The sequence below is a fragment of the Gorilla gorilla genome, chromosome 11 (assembly GCF_029281585.2).
Source record: "Gorilla gorilla gorilla isolate KB3781 chromosome 11, NHGRI_mGorGor1-v2.1_pri, whole genome shotgun sequence".
In the NCBI taxonomy this organism is placed as follows: domain Eukaryota; kingdom Metazoa; phylum Chordata; class Mammalia; order Primates; family Hominidae; genus Gorilla; species Gorilla gorilla.
In genome coordinates, this window is record NC_073235.2 from 117962754 (window position 1) to 117986701 (window position 23948).

General features: G+C 43.0%; 1 protein-coding gene and 1 non-coding gene across 3 annotated transcripts in view; both read left to right on the top strand.

Moving 5' to 3' along the window:
• Nucleotides 1–2717: 2717 nt before the first annotated feature.
• Nucleotides 2718–2816, top strand: LOC115933909 (small nucleolar RNA U13). Its single transcript, XR_004069747.2, has one exon. It is a non-coding gene; the product is annotated as a small nucleolar RNA U13 (small nucleolar RNA).
• An 8982-nt stretch (nucleotides 2817–11798) lies between these two features.
• Nucleotides 11799–23948, top strand: part of ATIC (5-aminoimidazole-4-carboxamide ribonucleotide formyltransferase/IMP cyclohydrolase) — a 36705-nt gene continuing 24555 nt past the window's right edge. Inside the window, exons 1-4 of one of the 2 annotated variants that reach the window (XM_019021853.4) lie at nucleotides 11799–12095; nucleotides 12432–12558; nucleotides 18090–18166; nucleotides 19601–19667. In XM_019021853.4, coding sequence (XP_018877398.2) covers nucleotides 12077–12095; nucleotides 12432–12558; nucleotides 18090–18166; nucleotides 19601–19667 — 290 coding nt within the window. In that variant the 5' untranslated portion in view covers nucleotides 11799–12076. Of the gene's footprint in view, nucleotides 12096–12305; nucleotides 12325–12431; nucleotides 12559–18089; nucleotides 18167–19600; nucleotides 19668–23948 lie in introns of those variants that run through there. The other variant, XM_063695429.1, reaches the window with a different exon arrangement.

A 23948-nucleotide genomic window follows, 5' to 3' on the forward strand; every position in this document is an offset into this window, starting at 1 on the left:
CTGCCTCAGCCTCCCAAGTAGCTGGGATTACAGGCACCTGCCACCATGCCCAGCTAATCTGTATTTTTAGTAGGGATGGGGTTTCACCATGTTGGACAGGCTGGTCTCGAACTCCTGACCTTAGGTGATCCGCCCACCTCAGTCTCCCAAAGTGCTGGCATTACAGGCCTGAGCTACTGTGCCCGGCCAAATTACACTTTTAAAATAAAGTTTTAATTTGGCTTTTCTTGTTATTAGAAACACAGCCAATCATAGAACTCAAAATCTAGGATTTTTAGAATCAAAGGAACTTACATTTCTGATCTAAAGATCCCTGATTATTACTTAGTAACATTTTTCCCTGTATATTACTTGGTAACTTAGACACAGGAGTAAGATATGAAGAATATATCTATAAGGGTCTGGTACCAAAATCCTGAATTTATGCAAACTAGATTCTATATAATCAGTTCTAAGTCTCTGGATTTTTTTTATGAATTCTGGCAAAACCAAGTATATATTGGTTACCACTTTTTAAATTTCAGATAATTACCAAAATTTGTGACTTATAGTTGAATCATGCTATATAAATAATATTTAAAAAGTGTTAATGTAAACCTTTTCAAGAAATTCTATGTCTTATCTCAGCTAGCAACTGACAGACAATTCTTAGATTCCATCTAGATCAGTGGTGTCCACTAGAAATATAATGGGGATGACATATGTAATTTCATTTTATTATTTATTTATTTGAGACAGAGTCTACTCTGTAACCCAGGCTGGAGTGCAGTGGCACCATCTCGGCTCACTGCAACCTCCACCTCCTGGGTTCAAGTGATTCTCCTGTCTCAGCCTCCCGAGTATCTGGGATTTCAGGCATGTGCCACCACGCCGGGCTAATTTTTGTATTTTTAGTAGAGATGGGGTTTTACCACATTGGCCAGGCTGGTCTTGAACTCCTGACCTCAGGTGATCTGCCCGCCTCAGCTTCCCAAAGTGCTGGGATTACAGGCATGAGCCACCGCGCCTGGCCGACATATGTAATTTTAAATGTTCTAGTGGCCACATTTAAAAACTAAGGAGAAAAAATAAATTAATTTTATTAATATATTGCATTTAACCCAATATATCTTAAATATTGTCATTTTAACATGTAATCAATTAAAATTATTAGAAATATTTTATATTATTACTGTTCTTGTCTAAGTCTTCAGAATGTGGTGTTTGTTTTATACTTACAGAACTTCTCAATTCAGGTTAGCCACGTTTCAAAGTGCTCAATAATCACATGTGGCTCATGGCTACTATAATACAGTGCAGGTCTAGATAGTTAGTTCAATGGTCAGCAACACATTACATTAGGTGCAGGTCCATGCTATCCTTTGCTAGTGTGTTTCTGAAACAAGTATATTCATTTATTTTTAAAAATCTTTTAGGGTGTTTTAAGTTACTTCTGTAGATTTCAAATCAACTGCCTTCCACAAAAATGACATTGCTTACTCAAATAATAATGTTTGAAAGTAGGACGGCCCAAGATTTGGTTAATTCAAAGCCTTCATAATGGCATAAAAAACTCCAGGCTCCTCTCATCTTTCTTAAACCTCAAGATTCTCTCTCTTGAGGTCTCTACTAAAAATACAAAAATAGTCAAAGGATGGCTGTGACGATTACTATAACCATTTCCATAGAGGAAAAGGCATTGCATTTTCCTTAAGCTTCTTTCTAAGAGATAGGAAAAATTTTCCCAAAATATCCACCTAATACAAAAAAAGACATTAAAGAAGAAACAGAGGAACAAAAAAAGTTAGACATATAGAAAACAAATAGCAAAATGGCATAATCAAATATATCAATAATAACATAAAATGTGGGCCAGGTACAGTGGCTCATGTCTGTAATTCCAGCCCTTTGGAAGGCTGAGGTGGGAAGACTGCTTGAGCCCAGGAGTTTGAGAATTAGCCTGGTCACCATACCAAGACCTTGTCTCTACAAAGAATAAAAAATTTAAAAATTAGCTAGGTTGAGGTGGGAGGATTGCTTAAGCCTAGGAATTCGAGTACGCAGTAAGTTATGATTGTGCCACCGCACTCTAGCCTGAGTGACAGAGAGAGATCCTGTCTCAAAACACCACCACCAACAACAAAAACCATTAAATGTAAATGGACTAAACAATCAAACTAAGAGGCAGAGATTGTAAAATTTGTTCTGGTTTGGACAATAAATTATGGTTCACCTAAAAATAATATATTTTTATTTGGTTTTAATGTCATTAATAGGTAAAAACTCATATTGAAATTCTAATTATAATAACATAATTATAAGACTTTCTCAAGGATAGTTCTAAGGAATTAACACCCACACATTGGTATTGATGTAAAGTATTTAGGGTATCTTTCTCATTCTTGGAATCAGAGAATCGAAATGCAAGGATATTCAACGAGCCATTGATGGGGATATTGACCTTACCAAAATAATGTAGGAGTTGAAGTAGAACACAAACACTGTGAACCAGGTCCCCAAATCTCTGTGAATGAATGTCTGTGTTCATGAATTGGAGGTGATGGGTACTAAGAGTAGAGAGTAGTAGAGATAGATCTTTTAAGTGTTTATAGTTGGTGTGTTATCTACTAGTTATTTTATTAGGCACTCAGATAAGCACAGAGAAAAAAAATGTAGTTCCTGCCCATAAAGAGGGGTTCAGCGTGAAGGGGCAGACAGCTTAAAAAGAAATGAGTGTGATCCTTTTGCAGTTCATAAGCATGAAGTTTGGGTTTTCACATGCATCTGTGAGAAATACCTTCCTCAAACCCTGTTACAATGGTGGCTCACATCTGTAATCCCAGCACTTTGGGAGGCCAAGATGGGTGGATTTTTTGAGGCCAGCAGTTCGAGACCAGCCTGGCCAACATAGCGAAACCTATCTCTACTAAAAATACAAAAATCAGCCAGCCATGGTGGCCTGCACCCACAATCCCAGCTACTTGGGAGGCTGAGGCACAAGAATCACTTGAACCCAGGAGACTGAGGTTGCAGTGAGCCGAGACTGTGTCACTGCACTCCAGTCTGGGCAAAAGAGCAAGTCTCTGTCTCAAAAACAACAACAAACAAACAAAAAACAACCTTGTTACAACATCAGGACATTGGCACATTATCTGTTTAACATTAAAAAAAGAAAAAAAGGGGCCGGGTGCAGTGGCTCACGCCTGTAATCCCAGCACTTTGGGAGGCCGAGTTGGGTGGATCACGAGGTCAAGAGATCGAGACCATCCTGGCTAATATGGTGAAACCCCGTCTCTACTGAAAATACAAAAAATTAGCCTGGCGTGGTGGTGGGCGCCTGTAGTCCCAGCTACTCGGGAGGCTGAGGCAGGAGAATGACATGAACCCGGGAGGCGGAGCTTGCAGTGAGCCGAGATCGTGCTATTGCACTCCAGCCTGGGTGACAGAGCGAGACTCCGTCTCAAAAAAAAAAAAAAAAAAAAGAAAGGAAGAAAGGAAACAGACAAATGAGTGAAACTCAATGCTACAGGTGTTACAATTAAATAAGCTCCTGGATCAAAAAAGGGGAAACAATCAATCCACCACATGAGGATACAGCAATCAAGAAAGCCTTTAGAGACAGAGGTAACATAAGATCTATTTGTTCTTGGATTCATTCTGACATTTTATTCGTAGAAACATTGGTAGTAGGAGTCCAGGTGCTGAGAAAGCTGTAACAACTATTAATGCTGATGGTGGCTATTCAGCCAAGTGTGAGATATGATAGAGACTGGAGTTAAGTGGTTGACATAAGTAATCTAAAATAAGAGGCAGAGGCCAGGTGCTGTGGCTCACACCTATAATCCCAGCACTTTGGGAGGCTGAGGTGGCTGGATCACTTGAGTCCAGGAGTTCGAGACCAGCCTGGCCAACATGGATAAACTCTGTCTCTACTAAAAATACAAAAATTAGCTGGGTGTGATGGTGCACGTCTGTACTCCCCGCTACTTGGGAGGCTGAGGTGGGAGAATCGCTTGAACCCAGCAGGTGAAGGTTGCAGTGAGCTGAGGTCGCACCACTGCATCCAGCCTGGGCAACAGAGTGAAACTTTGTCTAAAGAAAGAAAAAATTATTTCCTTGAAGAAGCTTTTCCCTCCCCACCCACAGTCCCTAGGTAGATCCCTCTACAATAAGACTTGCTTCTGTCTTGCATTATCAGATTTCCCTCTTCACTACTGAATCGACCAGTGTTACGGACATACAAATGTGATTATTCTTTCAGATTAAGAAAAAACAAGGCTGAGTGTGGTGGCTTACACCTGTTATCCAAACATTTTGGGAGGCCGAAAGCAGAAGGCTCATTTAAGCCCAGAGTAACATAGTGAGACCTAGTCTTTACAAAAAATTAGCCAGATGTGATGGCGTGCATCTGTAGTTCCAACTACTTGCTAGGCTGAGGAAGGAGGATCTTGAGTCCAGGAGGTCGAGGCTGCAGTGAGCTGTGATGGTACCACTGCACTCCAGCCTGGGCAACAGAGTGAGACCCTATATCAAAAAAAACAAAAACAAAATGTCAATAAGCTCCCTGGACCCACTTGTACCACCAGCTACCACCCTATTCCTCTACTCTCCTTTTAGAGTAGTGGTTCTCATCTGGGGGCAATTTTTCCCACAGGAGACATTTGGCAATGTCTGGAGACACTTCTGGTTGTCACAACTGGAGTAGGGGTGCTACTGGTATCTAGTGGTAGAAGGCTTGGATACTACTAAACATCCTGAAATGCTCACGACACACCCCCCATTCCCTCCCCCCCACACACACAATAAAGCATTATCTGCTCCAAAATGTCTATAGTTCTGAGGTTGACAAACCCTGTTTAAGAGCAAAACTCCTTAAAAGTGTCATCTTTATTCCACATCTCCAATTCCTTCCCTCTTTCTGTCTCATTTTTTTTTTTGAGATAGAGTCTTGCTCTGTTGCCCAGGCTGGAGTGCAATGGCTCACTGCAACCTCAGTCTCCCAGATGCAAGTGATTCTCGTGCCTCAGTCTCCCAAGTAACTGGGATTACAGGTGCGCCCCACCACACCCAGGTAATTTTTGTATTTTTAGTAGGGACGGGTTTCACCATGTTGGCTAGGCTGGTCTCAAACTCCTGACCTCAATGATCCGCCCACCTCAGCCTCTCAAAGTGCTGGGATTACAGGTGTGAGCCACCATGCCCAGCCCCCTCATTCTCTCTTGAACCGACTCCAGCCAGACCCTCATCTCTACCACTTCCCCAAATGTGTCCTTGTCAGGATAATCCAACATCTAATGGTTACTCTCAGTCCTCATCAGATTTGACCTGCTGGCAGTATTTGACACACAGTATCATAGGTATCCAGTGTCCTACACTTAACCCTGTTCTTCTCCCCAGGGCTACTGCATTTGTATCCTTCCCAGTTTCAGCTGATGTCAACTTTATTCTTCCAGTTGTACAAGTGATCATCAATGCTCCTTCTCTTCCTCTCAAACTTGGCATCCAATTTGTCAACAAATCTTATTGGCTCTTCCTTCAAAATATATCTGGGATTTAATTACCTCCTCCAATGTCCACTGCTGCCACTCTGGGCCGTGCCACCCTCATCTTTCACCTAGTGTCAAGGTCCTGGATCATTGCGAGAGCTTTCGCAGGGATCCCCCTGCTTCCACATTTGCTCTCATACAACCAGAGTGAGTGTGTGAAAGAGGTAAATTAGATGTCACTCCTTCCCAAAACTCTCCAAGGGCTTCCTTTCTCATTCAGAGTAAAAGCCAAAGTCTTTACGATGTGCCCACACGACCTTATCCAACCCGATTGCTGACATTGTGTCTTCCTTCTCCTAGTGAAGTTCCCTCTGTTGCTACCATACCACCCTTCCTGACATTCCTTAGACACTACAGCCACACTCCCTATGCACGGCCTTTGCACTTGTTCCCACTGCCTGGAACTTTCTCCTTCAAATACCCTGTGGCTTGTTATCCCCCACCCAGCCCTCCAGTCCTCACTCAAATGTACCTTGTCAGTAAGAAATTCTCTGCCAAGCCTTCCTAAAGGTGCAGCTACCTCTGCCCTGTCCCTCTTCTTTGCTTTATTTTATCCAAAAAAGGATAAAGTGTCTCTTCACCTGTGGTCCACAGTGGCTCATGCCTGTAATACCAGTAGTTTGGGAGGCCTAGATGGGTAGATCGCTTGAGGTCAGGAGTTCAAGACCAGCCTGGCCAACATGGTGAAACCCTGTCTCTACTAAAAATACAAAAATTAGCCGGGTGTGGTGGCATGCACCTGTAATCCCAGCTACTCGGCAGGAGAATTGCTTGAACCCGGGAGGCAGAGGTTGCAGTGAGCCCAGATCGCATCACTGCACTCCAGCCTAGGTGACAGAGCAAGACTCGGTCTCGAAAAACCAAAAAACATTAAATGCCTTCCTGAATGAATTTTCTTTCTTTAGCTTTTTTTGGCGCTCAGGTTATCTACTAGACCTAATTAAGCAAGCTTATCTTCTTCCAGGCTTCAACTACTACTTGAATTTCATTAACTTTCCACATTTATTTATCTTTAACCTCACTTTTATTCTTGAATTTCATTTGTATTTCCAATAATTTGCTGTATGATTTTAACTGTGTCCACCAATTATCTAGACTTTAAAATCAACATTTAGAAACTCAAACATATTTACCCAACCACTCACACTGACCTTAAAATAAACACATGCCACAACTGTTCTTTCTCTTACATATATTTTTATATTTTGTGTATTGCCTCACCAGCTACTCATATAACGAAGCTAGAAATGATGGAATCATCCCTAGTTTTTTGTGTCTAATATTTCCTATATGTCATTGATCCCTGCATGCTGCTAATTTTACCTATTTTGAATCGTCTCACATAGATCACCTCTTTTCCACCTTCTTATGTGTGAGTCGATGCAAAACCTTCCTAACCAGTTTCTCTATTTCCTACTATTCCAATTCATTCTTTGTATTATTGTCAGCTTTATATTTCCAAACATCTCCAGGACTTTCAAGAAAAATGTTTGAATTTCATAATAGGTCATAAATTAGCTTAATGTTCTGAACTACAGTAGAGAGGAATTTTATACCAAGCTCCTGGGAATCCCTTTATATGATAAACTACGTCCACTTGAGTGGACAAACCCTTGGAGCAAGTCAGCCCAAGATGATGCAGCTTTATTAATCGTTAGAGTCCAATAGGAGATCCAAGATTTGGAAGGGAGATGGAGGTTTTTCAAAGAAAGTGATGAGCTTGGCCAGGCGCGGTGACTCACGCCTGTAATCCCAGCATTTTGGGAGACCGAGACGTGCGAATCACAAGGTCAGGAGATCAAGACCATCCTGGCTAACATGGTGAAACCCTGTCTCTACTAAAAATACAAAAAAATTAGCTGGACGTGGTGGTGGGCGCCTGTAGTCCCAGCTACTTGGGAGGCTGAGGCAGGAGAATGGTGTGAACCCAGGAGGCGGAGCTTGCAGTGAGCCAAGATTGCTTCACTGCACTCCAGCCTGGGTGACAGAGTGAGAGCGAGACTCCGTCTCAAAAAAAAAAAAAGTGATGAATTTACACAAGAAACAAACAACATAGGGGCAAAACCAGATTATAACACCTTCAAAGAACTGAAACAATTCATGTACGTTAAATATTTTAAGGTATATTACTATGATTTTAGGGTCTTCAAGCTTCTCTTTGGAGGTATGTGAAGTAAGAAGAAAAGAAATGAAAATGTAATCATTATAGTGTATACACGCCCTTTCTGTCTTTCTGAAACAATAATCCTGCGATAAACCATTGGTAAAAGATGCATTCTCATCTTTATGAGAACATCTCCCTTTTCTAAGACACTAGCTTGCTGGTGACCAGATCTTTGAAGACATACCTTGGTGCCCAGAAAGATACCTGATTAGCCAGACCAAGGGAACCAAGAAGATTACACCTCTATTTTACTCTTATTAGTCTCTTTGCAGTTTGTACGTTCAGTAGACTACCTGTACTTAATTTGCTTCTTAAAATATGATGAGGACTGCAGAAAAAATATTATGTCCATATTACAGGTAAAGCAACAAAGGTCCCCAAAAGATGGAGTGACTTGGCCAGGATCACAAAGCTAGTAAAAAACTCATTTACTCTTTTTGTCATTAACATATTAAGTCCTATCAAGTCGGGATGCTAAAACTATGGGAGAATTAATCAGAGTAAATATCTTTATTTTTATTTTTTGAGACAGAGTCTCACTCTATAGTGCAGGCTCGAGTGCAGTGGCACTATCTTGGCTCACTGCAACCTCTACCTCCTGGTTCAAGCGATTCTCCCACCTCAGCCTTTTGAGTAGCTGGGATTACAGGCATCGCCACCACGCCTGGCTAATTTTTTGTATTTTTTTAGTAGAGACGGTGTTTCACTATGTTGTCTAGGCTGGTCTTGAACTCCTGAGCTCAGGCAATCCACCCGCCTTGGCCTCCCAAAGTGTTAGGATTACAAATGTAAGCCACTGTACCCAACTTACTTTTTGTATTTTTAGTAGAGACGAGGTTTCACCTGTTGGCCAGGCTGGTCTCAAACTCCTAACCTCAAGTGATCCACCTGCTTCAGCTTGCCCAAGTGCTGAGATTACAGACATGAGCCACCACTCCCAGCCTGTTTTTTTTTAATTTTATTTTATTTAAGAGACAGGGTCTTGCTCTGTAGCCCAGGCTGAAATGCAGCCGTGCAACCTTAGCTCACTGTAACCTCGAACTCCTCCCACCTCAGCCTCTCAAGTAGTTAGGACTGCAGGCATGCACTATGTTGCCCAGGCAGGTCTCAAACTCCTGGCCTCAAGTGATTCTCCTACCTCTGCCTCCCAAAGCACTGGGATTACAGGCATGAGACACCACACCAGGCCCCAGAGTAAACATCTTTAAATGGAAGAGTCTGTAATGAAAGAGGCTCTACAAAATCAGTTTAATGCCGTGTTTTCTCTATTATTATTATTTACTTATTTAATTTATTTTTCTTTTCTTTTCTTTTTTTTTTGCGATGGAGTCTCGCTGTCGCCCAGGCTGGAGTGCAGTGGCCCGATCTCGGCTTACTGCAGGCTCCGCCCCCACCAGGGTTCACGCCATTCTCCTGCCTAAGCCTCCCAAATAGCTGGGACTACAGGCACCCGCCACCTCGCCCGGCTAATTTTTTGTATTTTTAGTAGAGATGGGGTTTCACTGTGTTAACCAGGATGGTCTCGATCTCCTGACCTCGTGATCCGCCCGCCTCGGCCTCCCAAAGTTCTGGGATTACAGGCGTGAGCCACCAAGCCCGGCCTATTTATTTAATTTTTCGAGACACAGAGTCTCGCTCTGTCGCCCAGGTTGGAGTGCAGTGGCGCAATCTCGGTCACCACAAGCTCCGCCTCCCAGGTTCACACCATTCTCCTGCCTCAGCCTCCCAAGTAGCTGGGACCACAGGCGCCCACCACCACGCCCGGCTAATTTTTTGTATTTTTAGCAGAGACAGGGTTTCACCGTGTTAGCCAGGATAGTCTTGATCTCCTGACCTCGTGATCCGCCAGCCTCCACCTCCCAAAGTGCTGGGATTACAAGCGTGAGCCACCGCACCCGGCCTCTATTAATATTTTTTAGTTATACTTCATGTGTCTACATTTTCATTCCATCATGAGCTCCTTGAGGACAGTGCTTAGGTGATATTTATCTGTCTTCTGACACTGAGTTTCTGCCATCCAAGCAGAAAAGGCTCAATAAAAATGTACTGATTCGAATAAATATTTGTAATTCACATGACAGACAAATGCATAATGCCTAAGCAACTGTTTATTTCCCCTTATCAATAAACGTCAGCATTGTTTTCTCCTTTCCCTGCTTTCAATTTCCTGTAAAAACCTGATGGTGACTAGCCAAGGAAATTTCCTTTTTAAATTCAAATTTGGCAAACACACTGAAGACATGCGATAATCTTAATATATTCCTCGTAGGAATGTGGGAAGTGTTCAGAGCAAACGGTTAACGTATTTAAAGGTCAAAAAATTGATTCTAGGCTGGACGCGGTGGCTCACGCCTGCAATCCCAGCCCTTTGGGAGGCCAAGGCAGGTGGATCACCTGAGGTCAGGAGTTCGAGACCAGCGTGGCCAACATGGCGAAACCCCATCTCTACTAAGAATACAAAAATTAGCCAGGCATGGTGGCACGCGCCTGTAGTGCGAGATACTCGGGAGGCTGAGGCAGGAGAATCGCTTGAACCTGGGAGGCAGAGGTTGCAGTGAGCCGAGATCGCGCTACTGCACTCCAGTCTGGGTGACAGAGCGAGATTCTGTCTCAAAAAAAAAAAAAAAAAAATTGATTCTAGTCAATAAGTATTTATTTTGGGGAGTAAAGAGATGGGAAGAATTAGAGAAAGGAAGAAGAAAAACAAAAATAAATAGCATGCAGATAATGAGAAAATAGACTCATTTTTACAGCTGTGAGCTCAGACTAAAAGATAAACAATGATATTACTTTGGAATATAATTCTAATAAAGAACATTAAAAAAGACTCGTAGACCACAATATGTATTTATTTTGTGGCAAAGGTGTCATTTTTAGAAAGAAACAAATGTGTTTAATTTTGCTTTCCCTGTTTTTAATGAATTAAGAAAGGTCTTCTCTTACCCTCTTTTGACTGTCATTCCTCTCATCCAGACTTGGGGCAAAGTAATATTTACAAGTTTGCAAGAAGACACCATCTTTAAGCAGTTTTTAGGCACTTTTACAATACTGACTAAAGTTTATAAAATAGTATTATAAATTAATATTTAAATTATAATTTTATAACGTGAAAAATCAACAACGAATGTCAATTTCACTTCGTTTTGACTGTCATCCGTGGCCTCTGGAGTCCCTCACTTAAATCATCGGGCCTTGGTTTTATTTTTTAAGCCTATTAAAAAGGAGGATGGGGCCGGGCACGGTGGCTCACACCTGTAATCCCAGCACTTTGGGAGGCTGAGGTGGACGGATCACTTGAGGTCAGGAGTTGAAGACCAGCCTGGCCAACACGGTGAAACCCCGTCTCTACTAAAAATACAAAACAACAACAACAACAACAAAAAATTAGACGGGTGTGGAGGCAGAGGCAGGAGAATTTCTTGAACCTGGGAGGCAGAGGTCGCAGTGAGCCGAGATGGTGCCACTGCACTCCAGTCTGGGAGACAGAGCGAGACCCTGTCTCAAAACAAACAAGCAAACAAGCAAGCAAACAAACAAACAAAAAACAAGTTGGGCATGGTGGCTCACCCCTGTAATCCCAGCACTTTGGGAAGCCGAGGCAGGCGGATCACCTGAGGTCAGGAGTTTGAGACCAGCTTGGCCAACATGGCGAAACCCCATGTCTACCAAAAACACAAAAATTAGCCGGGCATCGTGGCGCCTGCCTATAATTCCAGCTACTCGGGAGGCTGAGGCAGGAGAAGCTCTTGAACCCGGGATGCGGAGGTTGCAGGTTGCACGTGACATAGCCGAGATCGCGCCATTGCACTCCAGCCTTGGCAACAAAATCGAAACTCCATCTCAAAAAAAAAAAAAAACCCAGAAAAACAAAAAAACAACAAACAAAAAGGGAGGATGGTAAATAACTGTCCAGATACTTTCCAGCTTTGCCGCTATATGAACTATTCCTTTTGTTTAGTTTTCAGCATGGGTGCTTCTGGCACTTTTATGTACATTCCAGCTTCTGGGGACCGGCTGCCTAGAATAACAGGCATTTGCCCCAGAGGCCGTGGAGTGGCCTCACTTTGGGGTCGTGGGCAGATCGCTGGCTCCCACGCCTGGACTTTGGGATCGCAGGTAGGATCCCTTCCAGCCCAAGCACTCCGCCCAGGCGCGCCAGGCAGAGCCCCGCCCCATCCCGCAGTTCCCTTCCGCCCCGGGGCGCGGTTCTTGCGTCTGAAACTGAGCAGAGCAGGGCGCCGGGCAGGGCCGGCGGGCCACGTGACAAGCCCGGAGACAGCTCCGCCCCCTCGCTTCCTGAGCCGCCACATCCCGGCAGCCCTCCTACCTGCGCACGTGGTGCTGCCGCTGCTGCCTCCTGCTCGCCCTGAACCCAGTGCCTGCAGCCATGGCTCCCGGCCAGCTCGGTGAGGCCCTAGCGGAGCGGCGCGGTCTGCGTCCTCGCCTGCGGCCCCCCACGCTCCCGCCTTGGCGGCGGCCGGCGGGACCCGACACGGCAGGGGCGGCGCTGCGGGATTGAAAGCCAGCGTCCCCGCTCCCCGGCCGGGCCGCAGCCTGCGTGGGGCCCGCCTTAGAGCAGCTCGCGGGTGTAGGACCTGGGGAGGCCCGGACCAGGCCTGCGAACGCAGGGTCCAGGTGCTGGCCTTGCGATTCGAGAATCTCCTCCCCCAGACCCTCCCAAGGCCTTGCAGAACACAGTGCAATGTGCTGCGAGTCATGAGAAAAAATGTCTTCTCTTTCAGCCTTATTTAGTGTCTCTGACAAAACCGGCCTTGTGGAATTTGCAAGAAACCTGACCGCCCTTGGTTTGAATCTGGTCGCTTCCGGAGGGACTGCAAAAGCTCTCAGGGATGCTGGTCTGGCAGTCAGGTAAGGCATAGCTAGTTCCATCAGAAAGGAGTGTGATCACATTAACCAGGAAGTATTGTATTCCAGGCACCAGGAGCAAAACGCCTTATTTACTCCTCCCAGTAGCGCTGTGAGGTTGGTGTAATACTTCCCCACTTTATGGGGAAAAAAAGTGAGGCTCAGAGATTTAGCAACTTTTAAGACCCTGGATGGCCGGGCTAGGTGGCTCACGCTTGTAATCCCAGCACTTTGGGAGGCCGAGGTGGGCTGATCACTTACGGTCAGGAGTTCGAGACCAGCCTGGCCAACATGGTGAAACCCGTCTCTACTAAAAATACAAAAATTAGCCGGTTTGGTGGCACACGCCTGTAATCCAAGCTACTGGGAAGGCTGAGGCAGGAGAATCGCTTGAACCTAGGAGGCGGAGGTTGTGGTGAGCCGAGATGGCGCCACTGCACTCCATCCTTGGTGACAGAGAAAGACCCTGGACAACACACTGGACAGATTTAGCAACTTCTGCACAAGTTTAAACAGTTGAGTAAGAGAAAAGTAGGATTGGAACCCGTGCTGTTCCTGATTTTAGGACGCTAGTCTTAGCCCCTTCCTTAAACAGATTAACTTAGGTGGGCCACTTGTTATGCAAGGAAAACTTCAGTTACTTTGACTGGTGATTTAATAAAACTCGACATCATGAAGATTCCAATTTACCTGCCTTCCCTTAGAATCTCTGGTAACCATATGAAGGTGCAAATCATTCATTCCCACGTTCACAAGCCCTTCATTAGCTGACTAGGCCATGGAAAGAAGGGACTTAGAAATGATTAACCAGGATGCCATTGCTGATGTCAAGGAGTGGCATTCTGGGAGGAGAGGGAGGAAGTCTACTGAAAGGTAGAAAAATGAAAAAAACTATAGGATAGCTATTTAATAAACGGCAGTGAGAGTTGGGAGGAACGAGATGACCACCCCTGAAACATATTTTAGAATGAAAGAGATGAAGGATATCTGTCTGCTTTTTGTTGCCATGTGGAAAATTTGCTTCTTGGTTTCTAGATCCATGTAGAGGTAGGTTATTACCTTTTCTTTGTGCAGTTCTCAGCTATGTGAGCAGTACACAGCTTCCCTAAGTTTAACAAGTTCAGATGGTAAGAATGCCTTACTTTATTAACAAATACATAACTGTATATTTTCGGATGTCTTTTCGCGTCTTGTCTCTGTGGTTTTCATGGGAAACCTGTGAGAATCGTGGCAGGCAAGCTGGCTCTTTGCTCATCAGCAACCGAATGAGAATTCAAAGTCCAGACCTGCGTGCTTTCCATTGGGCCAAGTTGGGTCCTCCTGTGGTGATGGAACCTTCGTAAAGCAAAATCCTCATCTGTAGTCTCTTTTTTTTCCCCACCAAACTTTGTATTATGGAAACATTTCAGACACAATCAAAAGTAGAAAAGTATAGTGATCCCTTGGGTCCTATATCTGTCACCCACTTTAGGTACTTATCAACTGATAAGTCTTGTTTCTGTACCTATACCCACTCCTCACTTATCTTCATTATGGTCATATCTTCTTTAAAAACTGGAAATGTAAATGTGTTTCTCTTCTATGAAAGGATAAGAAGTTCACCATGAGTGATTTATTTAGACCCCAGCACAGTAAAGTTCACTGAATGAAGTGTGAACAACTTGGAGCAATTGTTTTTTCTGCAACAAAGGCCACATTCAGTTGCAGTGGTATTTTATTCAGTTGCAGTGGTATTTTACATATATAAACTCTTAAAGTCCTTATAACAACTTTTTAGTGTAGGTAGTGTTATCCTCATTTTATAGGTGAGGAAACTAAGCACAACGTAGTTAAGTAACTTGCTCGAGATTACACAGCTAGTTAAGAGGCCAAGATTTTTTTTTTTTTTTTTCTCTGAGACAGAGTTTCACTCTTGTTGCTCAGGCTGGAGTGCAATGGCACTGTCTCAGCTCACTGCAACCTCTGCCTCCCAGGTTCAAACGATTCTCCTGCCTCAGCCTCCCAAGTAGCTAGGATTACAGACGCCTGCCACCAGGCCTGGCTAATTTTTTTGTATTTTTGGTAGAGACAGAGTTTCACTATGTTGGCCAGGCTGATCTTGAACTCCTGACCTCAAGGGATCGCCCGCCTTGGCCTGCTGGGATTAACAGGTGTGAGCCACCGCACCCGAGGCCAAGATTTTGTAGGGGTGGAAAGGTGTGATCCTTTGCTCTCCATCATAAATGTCACGGCCAATATTTTTATAAGAGAAGACAGGTTATAATAAGAGAAAAGCATAACAAATTTATTTAACAAAGTTTTACATGACATGAGAGCCTTCAGAATGAAGACCCAAAGACAGAGGAAAAACCATCCATTTTTATGTTTAGGTTCAACAAAGAATGGACAGAAAGGTGGAAGTATGATTGGACAGCAAGGATATGGTGTATGCTAGTAGACTGAGGTGGAGAAAGCCAGGAAAGCCTGTCTGTCCAGATTCTTCTTGGCTTCTCTAAAATTCTTTCTCCACCCCCTAAGGATCTCCTGACCTACTAATGGGCAAGGAGATGAGAGGATTTCTTTACGTCCAGCTTCTAGACAGAAAGCCAGTGGAAAGTTAGAATCATAAGTTTAATTCTTATGACTGGCTTTGGGGAAAAAGAGTTCTAGTTTCTGTAAACTGCCCTGGGGAAGAGAAATTCTCACTTCTGTGACTTCAGGGAAGAATGAAGGGTGAGAGGCAAGAGGGCAGGAGAAAGCTATATATATATATTTTTTGAGAGGGTTTTGCTCTGTCGCCCAGGCTGGAGTGCAGTGGCACAATCATGGCTAATTGCAGCCTCAATCTCCCAGGCTGAGGCAATCCTTCCACCTCAGCCTCCTGAGTATCTGGGACTACAGGTGCACACCAGCATGCCCGACTAATTTTTGTATTTTTCATAGAGATGGTTTCACCATGTTGTCTGTCTGGTCTTGAACTCTAGGGCTTAAGCAATTTTGCCTGCCTTGGCCTCCCAAAGTGCTGGGATTACAGGTGTGATCCACCATGCCTGGACAAGGTCTTGGTTCTGGCTGGGCACAGTGGCTCACCCCTGTAATCCCAGCACTTTGGGAGGCTGAGGCTGGCGGATCATCTGAGGTCAGGAGTTTGAGCCCAGCCTGGCCAACATGGTGCAACTCTGTCTCTGCTAAAAATACAAAAAAGAATCAGCCGGGTGTGGTGGCGTGCACCTGTAATCCCAGCTACTTGGGAGGCTGAGGCAGGAGAATTGCTTGAACCCGGGAGGTGGAGGTTGCAGTGAGCCGAGATTCCACCACTACATTCCAGCCTGGGTGACAGAGAGAAACACTGTCTCAAAAAAAAAAAAAAGATCTTGGTTCTGAGGCTGCTTCTGAGCATATTTTTGGGTGTTGTTATCTGCAATAATTTTATCCCAGGAAGTTAACCATTACCCTGTCATGAGGTAAACTGATGGATTTTAATTAGTGAGTATACAGCAGTGAGCATACATAGAATTATTTCCCGAGACTACAGCCATTATGTATAAATTCTTCAGTTCAAAGGAGTAGCAAGCTTTTTAATTACCCCAGGTGTTTAATTCTAGAAATAAATCCGCCTTCTCTAAGTTTTAAGTGACTGTCTTCATTTGGAGGAAATGGATTTTATTTCCTGAACCCCAGGAAAAGAAATTTTGAATTTGAAAACACTTATGTCACCAGTTTGTGGATGTTGGAACTGTGTGTGTCATTGGTCAAACACCAGTCATTTGCAAATGGCTCCCCTTAACAGGAGAATCTACCCAGGAAATTCCGTATCTTACTGGCAGAACTTGCTGCTTTAAAGTGTTTATTATAGTCTCAGCTACTTGGAAGATTACTTAATAAGCCCAGGAGTTCTAGGCTGCCATGCACTGTAATCTTGCCTGTGAATAATCACTGTACTCCAGGCTGGGCAACATAGTGAGATCCCATCTCAAAAACTATATATGTTAATTGTAGAAAATTCGAAAATATGGACAACTATAAAGAAGGTAGTAAAAATGGATTGTAATTCTTAACATGCTAGTATATTTTTCTTCAAGCATTTTTATAAGCATATACTTTATTTCATAGCTTACACAGAAGATAGATGCAGTTTTGCTTCCTGCTTTATTTTTATTTATTTATTTATTTATTTTTTGAGACGGAGTTTCGCTGTTGTTGCCCAGGTTGAAATGCAGCGGCATGATCTTGGCTCACTGCAACCTCCGCCTCCCGGGTTCAAGCGATTCTCCTGCCTCAGCCTCCCAAGTAGCTGGGATTATAGGCATGCCCCACCATGCCTGGCTAATTTTGTATTTTTAGTAGAGGCGGGGTTTCACCATGTTGGTCAGGCTGGTCTGGAACTCCCTTACCTCAGGTGATCCATTCGCCTTGGCCTCCCAAAGTGCTGGGATTACAGGTGTGAGCCACCCCACCTGGCCCCTGCTTTATTTCTTCTTATATATTGTGGGCATTTTTACACACCATTACAACTTATAAAGTCTGCCAGAGTGTTCGTGGTTACAACTTTCTAGGGGTCTGCTTTGTGATATGGATTAATATTTACTGTCCTTCACTTGACCCTTTGTCACATTGTGTGATTATTTTTTCTAGTTTACTTTTTTTTTCTCCATGTAAAACTTTTTATTTAACATTTCTGTAACTCTCAATCTTTTGTTTAAAACTTGGAAAGCATTCCTCACATATTTAATTTTGCTACATGCATGATTTTTTAAATGCTAAACCTTTGATTCATAAGGAATGTATTTTTGTGTGGGTTTAACCAGTTATTCCAATAGCAACACCACTTTATTAAACAGTCTTTTATGTCTTCACTCACTTGATATGCCATCTTCATGTGTTGTTGTTGTTGTTTTTTGAGATGGAGTCTTGCTCTGTCGCCCAGGCTGGAGTGCAGTGGCATGATCTCGGCTCACTGCGACCTCCATCTCTTGGGTTCAAGTGATTCTCCTGCCTCAGCCTCTCCAGTAGCTGGGATTACAGGTGCCTGCCATCACACTCGGCTAATTTTTTGTATTTTTTTAGTAGAGATGGGGTTTCATCATGTTGGCCAGGCTGGTCTCAAACTCCCCTCCTCAGGTGATCCACCTGCCTCAGCCTTCCAAAGTGCTGGGTTTACAGCCATGAGCCACTGTGCCCGGCCAAGGATATTTTTAATGCTTTTTGTTACATACTGCCAAATTCTCAGTTGTATGTCTTACTAATATTTAATGAGTATGGCTTATGATTCAGTTTCTAAATTCTCTGAAAATTATAAAACCAGTGCTGTAATAGTTACCAATTATCCCTGAACATACACACAGTTAGGAAATATATTAAATAAACTTTTTTTCGAAAGTAAATAGAATTTTACTTAAGAAATAAAATATAGTGAAATACTTTAAAAAATCAGAATTTTCTTGTTGTTGAATTCAGGCTCAAAATCTCTTGAAATGAAAACAGTAGATGCTTTGAATAGTGAAAATTACAATTCAGCCACACCAGTAGTACCATTCTGTTTATCTGTTTTTCAGAGATGTCTCTGAGTTGACGGGATTTCCTGAAATGTTGGGGGGACGTGTGAAAACTTTGCATCCCGCAGTCCATGCTGGTAAGTGGTTGGTATCTTTAATGTAAAAACAGTCAGTGGTTTCCAGGAATATTTTAGTTGATAGCGTCCTAAAATAAAGGAAGAAAAAGGCTCAAGAGAAATTTACATATAAAGTTAATGTTGTGAAGTTGCTGCCAGATTTCATAATATGTTAGAACTGGTTTAAAATCCGGCTTGTCTTACTACTTGATGAATTCAGATTGTTTTCCTCTGCTTGCTATTAGTCCTGACCTGATACCTAATTTAGAGTCTGGTGTTTCCTGCTCGAGTTGCTGAAGATATTTAGATTTCATAGTATGAAAATACTTTTAAAATAGTTCAAACTTAGAATAAAGCATCACAGTGTAACTGATTGCAAAGGATTTTTTTTTTTCAAAGTGCTTTACATTTGTTCATTCACCTAAGAATGAATTGTATATAAACCAAAACGGCAAGAAACTGGTATCCTCCTAGTTTGTCAGTTGTGGTACAATTTGGTGAATAAAGCTGAATGGCTACAGATCATCAGACAAGCCATTGACTTACAGAAACGCATAGACTGTTCTGGAACTAGCAACAGTTTTGTAAAATTCCTTTTACCTTTTTTACATTTTATTGCTCAAGAAACTGGGATCAAGAACTGAAGAAAAAGATTTTTAAATATATCTGTTTTTTTGTTTTTTTTTTTTTGAGACAGGATTATACTCTTGCCCAGGCTGGAGTGCAGTGGTGCGATCATGGCTCGCTGCAGCCTCTGTCTGCCTCCCAGGCTCCAGCAGTTCTCCCACCTCAGCCTCCCAAGTAGCTGGGCCTATAGGCATGTGCCACCACACCCAGCTAATTTTTGTATTTTTTATAGAGATGGGGTCTCACCTTGTTGCCCAGGCTGGTCTCGAACACCTGGGCTCAAGCGATCCCCCTCCTTAGCCTCCCAAAGTGCTGGTATTACAGACATGAGCCACTGTGGCCAGCCAAATATATCTGTTAATCCTAATTTTTTTGTTTGATAACTCCCCAACTACATGTTTGATATTCTTTAATTAAGAATATTATGCTGGGCATGGTGGCTCTTGCCTGTAGTCCCAGCACTTTGAGAGCTGAGACAGGAGAACTGCTTGAGCCCAGGAGTTTAAGATCACCCTGGGCAACATGGCAACACCCCCCTTCTCTTTAAAAAATTGAAAAGACCTGCAGGGTGTGGTGATGCATTCCTGTAGTCCCAGCTACTTGGGAGGCTGAGGTAGGAGGATCACTTGAGCCCTGGAGGTCAGGGCTATAGTGAGTTGTGATTACGCCACTACAATCCAGCCTGGGCGATAGAGTGAGACCATCTCAAAAAAAAAAAAATTTTTTTTTAATCAGTGGGATTTAATTTGATTGAAGACACTATGTTGAAAGAAATTCCTTAATCTGACTTGTTTTTTGAAGCTAATGACTTTAACTTTTTTAAATTAGGAATCCTAGCTCGTAATATTCCAGAAGATAATGCTGACATGGCCAGACTTGATTTCAATCTTATAAGGTAAAAACCTGAAATTAAACTTTTAACACATTACGAACCAACGACAAAGACTATGCCAAACCTGGTGTCCCTGTGTTTTCTTACTCACTATAAACCTTTACTGCGTACCTTCTGTGTGACTTTGTATGTGTGTAAGCATTTTGGTTTGGCCAGATTTATATACCAAAATACATACTTAAGTTTTTTAGGAAGTTACAATCTAAATCTTAGTATGGATAGGTTGAGTATCCCTTATCTGAAATGCTTGGGACCCAGAAGTATCTTGGATTTCAGATTTCTTCAGATTTTGGAATATTTGCAGGTAACATGCCAGTTGAGCGTCCCTCAGAAATCCGAAATGCCTCAGTGAGCATTTCCTCCAAGTGTCATGTTGACGCTCAAAAAGTTTCAGATTTTGGAGCATTTCAGATTTCAGGTTTTCATATTAGGAATTATCAACTTGCACAACTAACTGAGTTATTTGAATAAAGATACTGGCTCTTTCTCTTAAATATACGTAACAGCTTTATTGAGATCTAATCCACATACCATACAACTCACCAATTTAAAATGTACAAATCGGTGGTTCACAGAAGTTGTGCAACCATTACTGTGTTAGTCTATTCTGCGTTGCTATAAAGGAATACTAGAAGCTGGGTAATTTATGAAAATAGGTTTATTTTGGCTCGTGATTCTATAGACAGTACAAGAAGTGTGGTGCCAGCATCAGCTTCTGGTGAGGGCCTCAGGAAGTTTATAATCACAGTGGAAAGCAGAAGGGGAGCTGGCATATCCCATGAGAGAAGAAGCAAGAGAGAGGGAGAGGAGGAGTTGCCCAGCTCTTTTACTTTTTAACTTTTATTCTTAATTTAATTTAATTTTATTTTGAGACAGGGTCTCGCTCTGTTGCTCAGGTTGGAGTGCAGTGGCATGACCTTGGCTCACTGCAACCTCTGCCTCCTGTGTTCCAGTGATTCTCCTGCCTCAGCCTCCTGAGTAGCTGAGATTACAGGCGTTTGTCACCACGCCCAACTCATTTTTACTATTTTTAGTAGAGATGGGGTTTCACCATGTTGGTCAGGCTGCTCTTGGAACTCCTGACCTCAAATGATCCACCCACCCCGGCCTCCCAAAGTGCTGGGATTAGGTGTGAGCCACCACGCCCGGCGTGCCCGGCTCTGTTAAACAACCAGCTCTACATGAACTCAGAGTGAGGACTCATTATGGGGAGGGCACCAAGCCATTCATAAGGGATCTCTCCCGTGACCCAATCATCTCCCACCAGGCCCCACCTCCAACATTGGGGATCACATTTCAAAATGAGATTTGGAGAGGACACACATCCAAACCATATTAATTGCCACATCCAATATTAAAACATATTCGTCACCCCCACCCTAAACCCTATACCCATACGCATTTATTCTCCATTTCCCCAACGTCCTCCAGCCTCGGCAACCACCAATTGTTACGTGTCTGATTTGCCTGTAGTGGACATTTTCATATAAATAGAATCTAACAATATATGGTTTTTTTGTTCCTGGCTTCTTTCATTTAGCATGTTTTCAAGGTTTATCCATGTTATAGCATAGTATCAATAGTTCATTTCCTTTTTAGTGCTGAAAAATAATCCATTGTGTGGTCATACCCTGTTTTGTTTATCAGTTCATTTGTTGATGGACATTTGGGTTGTTTCTACTTTTTGAATATTATGAATAATGCAGCTATAAATATTTGTGTATAAGTTTTTGTGTGGACATACACATTCGTTTCATTGGGGTATATACCTAGGAGTGGAATTCCTTGGTCGTATGGTAACTATGTTTAGCTTTTGAGGAACTGCGACCCTGTATTTCAGAGTGCTGCACCATTTTATATTTCCAGCAGCAGTGTGCTGGATGGGGTTCCAGTTTCTCCACATCCTCATCAACGTTACTATCTGTCTTTTTGATTCTAGTCATTCTAGGGGTTCTGAAGTGGCATCTCATTGTGGTTATAATTTGCTTTCCAAATAATGTGGAACACCGTTGGATGTGCTTCCTAGCCAGTTGTGTACCTTCTTTGGAGAAATGTCTGTTGAGACCTTTTGTCCATTTTTAGTTGAGGTATTTATCTGTTTATTATTGAGTTGTAAGTTTATTTCCTCTCATTCTATGGATTGTGTTAGCCTTTCTTGATGGTGTCCTTTGATCATCACAAGTTTTTTCTTTTTTTTGAGACGGAGTCTTACTCTCGCCCAGGCTGGAGCACAGTGGCGTCATCTTGGCTCACTGCAACCTCCACCTCCCGGGTTCAAGCGATTCTGCCTCAGTCTCATGAGTAGCTGGGGTTACAGGTGCCCGCCACCACACTTGGCTAATTTTTTTGTATTTTTAATAGAGATAGGTTTCACCATGTTGGCCAGGTTGGTCTTGAATTCCTGACCTCGGGTTATCTGCCCGCCTTGGCCTCCCAAAGTGCTGGGATTACAGGCGTGAGCCACCATGCCCGGCCCACAAAAGTTTTTAATTTTGATGATGTTGAATTTATTTTTTCTTTTGTTGCTTGTGTTAATGGTGTCATATCTAAGAAACCATTGCCTAATCCACAGTGATGAAGATTTTTGTGTATATTTTCTTTCTTTTTTTTTTTTTTGAGATGGAGTTTCGCTCTCATTGCCCAGGCTGGAGTGCAGTGGCGTGATCTTGGCTCACTGCAACCTTTGCCTCCGGGGTTCAAGCGATTCTCATGCCTCAGCCTCGCAAGTAGCTGTGATTACAGGTGCCCGCCACCACGCCCAGCTAATTTTTTTGTGTTTTTAGTAGAGACGGGGTTTCTCCATGTTGGTCAGGCTGGTCTTGAATTCCTGACCTCAGGTGATCCACCCGCCTTGGCCTCCCAAAGTGCTGGGATTACAAGCGTGAGCCACCGCACCCGGCGTGTGTACATTTCTTTTAAGAGTTATTTTAGTGTTAGCTCTTATACTTCAGTCTTTGGTTCATTTTAAGTTAATTTTTATATACAGACATGAAATAGAAGTCTTATTTTGTATGTGGCTGTCTAGTTGTCTCAGCATCATTTGTTGAAAAGACTGTTCTTTGCCCAATCGAATGGTCTTGGCACCCTTGGTCTGTGTGCCTGCTGTTATGCCAGTACTACACTATTACTATAGGCTGGTAACAGATTTTGAAATCAGCAAGTGTGAGTCCTCCAACTTCGTTTTTCTGTTTTTTGTTTGTTTGTTTGTTTTGTTTTGTTTTGTTTTTGAGACGGAGTCTGGCTCTGTTGCCCAGGCTGGAGTGCAGTGGTGTGATCTTGGCTCACTGCAAGCTCTGCCTCCCGGGTTCACGCCCTTCTCCTGCCTCAGCCTCCCGAGTAGCTGGGACTACAGGCGCCCGCTACCATGTGCAGCTAATTTTTTTGTATTTTTAGTAGAGACGGGGTTTCACCGTGTTCGCCAGGATGGTCTCGATTTCCTGACCTCGTGATCCGCCCGCCTCGGCCTCCCAAAGTGCTAGGATTACAGGCGTGAGCCACTGCACCCGGCCCCAACTTCGTTTTTCTTATTCAAGATGGCTTTGACTCTTCAGAGGCCCTTGCATTTCCACATGATTTTTAGAATCAGCTTGTCCATTTCTGCAAAACAACGCAGTTGGAATTTTCATAGGTATTGTGTTGAATCTGTAGATCAATTTGGGAAATGTTACCATCCTAAGAATATTAAATCTTCCAGTCTGTGAACATGGGGTGTCTTTAATTTCTTTAACATTGTCTTGTGAAGTAGAATTGTTTTCTTAATTTTTTTCTCATTCACTGCTAATGTATATTTTAATACAATTGATTTTTATATATTGATCATATATCCTGCGGCTTTGCTGAACTCATTTATTAGTGCTAAAAGGTTATTTTTGTGAATTTGGGATTTTCTGTATACTAGGTGGTATCATCTGCAAATAGATATAACTTCACTGCTTTTTTTCCAGTCCTGATGCCTTTTATTTTCTTTTCTTTGCTGATTGCTCTGGCTAGAACTTCTAGTACGGCGTTCAGTAGAAGTGATAAGAATGGACATTATTGTTTTGTTTCTTTTTTTTAAGATGGCGTTTTGCTCTTGTTGCCCAAGCCGGAGTGCAGTTGCGTGATCTTGGCTCACTGTGACCTCCGCCTCCCGGGTTCAAGTGATTTTCCTGCTTCAGCCTGGGGTTACAGGCGTGTGCCACCTTGCCCGGCTAATTTTGTATTTTTAGTAGAGATGGGGTTTCTCCATGTTGGTCAGGCTGGTCTCGAACTTCTGACCTCAGGTGATCTGCCTGGCTCAGCCTC